A 3,603-nucleotide genomic window follows, 5' to 3' on the forward strand; every position below is an offset into this window, starting at 1 on the left:
CTCCCCGGCCCCCTACGTCACCCCGTCCCGCCTCGCTGCCCCGCCCCTCCCGTTAATTGTCTCCTCATGGCGCCTGCGCGCTGATGCCTTACGGCGGAAGTACCCCTGCGTCCCGGCGTCGTCTGCCCTCTGACGTACTAGGCGCTAGGGAAGGGAAATGGGGACTGCAGAAGGCGTCACACCCGGAAGTGCAGAGCCGGAAGTGGGGTTGAACAGGTTATCCCCAGGGGTGGGGAAGCAGAGGCCCTGGAGGAGGCGGGGAGAAGAAGGCGGAGGATCCTGGCCACTACTCTGAATCGGATACCGATTCTCTTCGAACTCAAGAAAAAGGGAAGAGTATCTCGCCCTCGTCCTCCTTTCCTTCCTTTCCTCAGCCTCAGCCATGGCCGAAGCAGGGGCCGGGCTGAGTGAGACCGTCACTGAGACAACGGTTACCGTGACAACCGAACCGGTAAGGAAGGCGTGGGGCGTGGGGGGCGGTGCTGTCTAGGGGTCTGAGAGCTGGCGGCTGGAGCAGACAGGGCTTTGGGAAGTTGCCCGTGGGGCTTGGGAGTCTGGGAGCTGTGGGCTGAATATGGGGTCTGGGGATCGCAAGGGCTTGGAGCAGAAGGGGCTGCAGGAGGCTGGAAGGGACGTGTGAGAGGGAGCTGGGTGTAGCTGTTTCTCCTTAGGTGTAAGAAACACGGAAACTGGGGAATGAGGAACGAGAAAGTGAGAGAGTGTAGGGGGATTGGACCGTCTGCATACTTAGCTGTGGATGTATTCAGTGGGTGAGTGTAAGAGGAAGTGGAGGGAACGGAGAAAACATGACTGGTATTTTGACAAATCAAGATGTGATATTCTTTTTTTCCAAAACCAGATTATTTTTCGAAGAGACAGTTGTATGCGGTTTAGTAGTCTTAGTCTAAAGACAGTTTAGTAGTTTAGCAGTTACTGCTACCAGAGATGCCAGGTTGCTAGTAATAGGTGGGTCAGGTGAGGAGGAAGGGCTTGAGAATGAGAGAAGAAGGCAGGTCTTTCTCTAGTGAGAAAAGAAATAAGGAATTCAGCAAAAGAAAAGGAGATCAACTATTGTTCTCTAGAGACTGAAACATGTTTCATGTGTTAATACTCCTAAGGATGATGTGGGGAGAAAGACAGAGAAACAAGATTATATATATATATATTTTTTTTGCTGTTTTTTTTTATTTTATTTATTTATTTAGTGTGTGTGTGTGTGTGTGTGTGGCCATCTCAGCCCACCAGGGGGGGGGGCTGGCTGGCATGTGGTGCTGGGGGATTGAACCGCGGTCCCTGTGCTTTAGCTAGGCTTGTTCTAAGTATGTGCTTTAGACCACTGAGCCATCTCACCAGCCCCAAGATTATATTTTCCTTTGAAGATTTGCTGGGACTTTGTAGGTTAGGAATTGTGTCTTCTCTTTTCTAGTGAAGAACAAGAACAGGAAAGAACACTTCTCCAGCACTTTCTGAGATTAAAGACCTGTGCCATTTCATTTTCTAGTACTCTGCTCTTCTAGTACCTTATTTGTAGTACTGATTAAGCTGAGAAAAGGAGAGAAACGCTCCTGGGAGGCAATGGGAAAGATTGTTGGGAGGAGACTGGATAGATATATCTGTAGCTCTTAACCTTCTAGGAGAACCGGAGCCTCACCATTAAACTTCGGAAACGGAAGCCAGAGAAAAAGGTAGAATGGACGAGTGACACTGTGGACAATGAGCACATGGGGCGCCGCTCATCAAAATGTGAGTAATTTTGGACTACGGTAGCCTTCACACATTCTCTGACCCCCAGAAATCCCCGGATGCTCATAGTTCTGTTACTTTTCTTGATGGTTCTCAGGGAAAAGTTAAGGGCAAGAGGTAGAGAGCTTGTGCAATACACCAAGGCCTGAGGACAAGGAGTATAAGGTGGAAGTGGGACTTCAGATTCTTGGTTCCCTGAAGGGACCAGGGAGTGTGGTACCTGAGTCCCATGCTGTGGGCCTGGAGAAGCTGAGTCCTGTGAGGGAGGAGAAGACAGTAGTAGAAATAGGACTTTTCTGAGATCCCAGAGGAATCAAACAGACTCAGCAGCTTATTCTTTCTAACTGGGCTCCTCTGTCTTAATCTAGGTTGCTGTATTTATGAGAAGCCTCGGGCCTTTGGTGAAAGCTCCACCGAGAGTGAGGAGGAGGAAGAAGAAGGCTGTGGTCACACACACTGTGTACGGGGCCACCGCAAAGGACGGCGCCAGGCAACCCCTGGACCGACCCCCACCACACCTCCCCAGCCTCCTGACCCCTCCCAGCCCCCTCCGGGGCCAATGCAGCACTAAATTCCTCTCTTCCCCATACTCTTGTGTCTGTCTGGCCCTGAATGTATCCACGTGGCTACCTGGGGACAAAACCTGTGGCTTGATCCCTTTTCCCTCTCCTCTGCCTGACAGAGGAAAGAAAGGGAAGGTGAACAGAGGTCCTTGCCTGAAATTCTGACTTGCTGCTATTCCAGAACCCAGATCTTTGGGTTTCCCCAGCCCTCACTCTTCTCCCAGTTTTTACCCTGCCAAGGATTTAGGCATCTTGGTCCCAGTCTCTTCCCTTTTTCTCACTGCCAAACTGCCTGTCCTGGGATCCAGTTACATATCTCAATACCCCTGCACGCTTGACATGAGTCCCAAACAGTTAAATTTGGGTTTTGGCAGTCTCAGCTTTCACTGCCAGGCCCCAGTCAGATTCCAGGCAGTCTCACCCCAGCTGTGCTTGTTAGTCCTGGCCTGCAGCTCATCCATGTATGCATTCATATAATCCTGATTGTCAGTCCTTGCTTGTAGGACGTGAGGTCTTCAGAGAGATCACAGGGCACTGCCCTTTCCCTCCTACTTCCCCCTTTGAAAGCTCAGAAGGAGCCAGGAGAGAGAGAGAGAGGCTTTGTCATTTTTACCACTGATGGAAAGTGGAAGTCATGTCCTTTCTTCCCCACACTTCTGATACGTATTTCTGACAAAGCTGACTTGAGACTGGTCACTTAGAACCAAGAATCTTTTTGGCCTTTGGCCTTTCCGCTTCAGAGACATCATAAAGTGCACAGTGGAGGCAGAAAGCGAAGAAGATGGGAGCAAACGAGATGGCGGGGTATGTCTCCTCATGGCACACCTGCCCCTGCCTGCCAGGTGTCTGTGAGCCCAGATGTCTGCCTGCTCGGCTCTCGCTGCCCTTACTGGGGTCTGGTTATTTTCTAGCTTCTTGTGGAGATCAGTTGAATCCATACCACCACTGAGATCTCATTTATTGCCACAGATATAAAATAAATAACCCAACATCACAAAATGTGTTAAATACAGGCCCGTTTATACATAGGGGGAAGAAGAGAGACTGTACAAGGGGGCATGTTGGGGGCTGCCTGGGTCATTCCCAGCCTGAGAGGAAGTAGCACCAGAGGTTCCTTCTGTGTGGGACTGGGCAGGGGAGTCATAGGGGCAGCTTCAGTGGAGGAAAGCTGTAAACAGCAGCCACCGAAGGATAAGAACTGGCTTGCGTTCTCCCCACCTACAAAAGCAGCTTTGTAGCAGTCTCTTAGAGTGTAGGCCAGAGTCAAGCTCTATTTTTTTTTTTTTTTTTTTTTTTT

The 3,603-nt window shown here is 50.3% G+C and overlaps 1 protein-coding gene across 1 annotated transcript; it reads left to right on the forward strand.

The window, feature by feature from the left end:
• The first annotated feature begins 149 nt into the window (after positions 1-149).
• Ppp1r11 (protein phosphatase 1 regulatory inhibitor subunit 11) lies at positions 150-3,101 on the forward strand. Its single transcript, XM_004648409.2, has 3 exons — positions 150-451; positions 1,635-1,743; positions 2,112-3,101. Exons 1-3 carry the CDS (start codon positions 383-385, stop codon positions 2,312-2,314), a joined length of 381 nt encoding a protein of 126 aa, XP_004648466.1. The 5' UTR covers positions 150-382; the 3' UTR covers positions 2,315-3,101.
• Positions 3,102-3,603: the final 502 nt, after the last annotated feature.

The sequence above is a fragment of the Octodon degus genome, unplaced genomic scaffold (genome assembly GCF_000260255.1).
Source record: "Octodon degus isolate 3935 unplaced genomic scaffold, OctDeg1.0 scaffold00405, whole genome shotgun sequence".
Classification (NCBI taxonomy): domain Eukaryota; kingdom Metazoa; phylum Chordata; class Mammalia; order Rodentia; family Octodontidae; genus Octodon; species Octodon degus.

What these genes read in the sequence shown, in the direction of transcription:
- Ppp1r11 (XM_004648409.2), top strand. Translation starts at nt 383, where the DNA reads ATGGCCGAAGCAGGGGCCGGGCTGAGTGAGACCGTCACTGAGACAACG. An exon ending in TTACCGTGACAACCGAACCG is followed by an intron (nt 452 to 1,634) that starts GTAAGGAAGGCG and finishes TTAACCTTCTAG; the next exon opens with GAGAACCGGAGCCTCACCAT. An exon ending in GGGGCGCCGCTCATCAAAAT is followed by an intron (nt 1,744 to 2,111) that starts GTGAGTAATTTT and finishes GTCTTAATCTAG; the next exon opens with GTTGCTGTATTTATGAGAAG.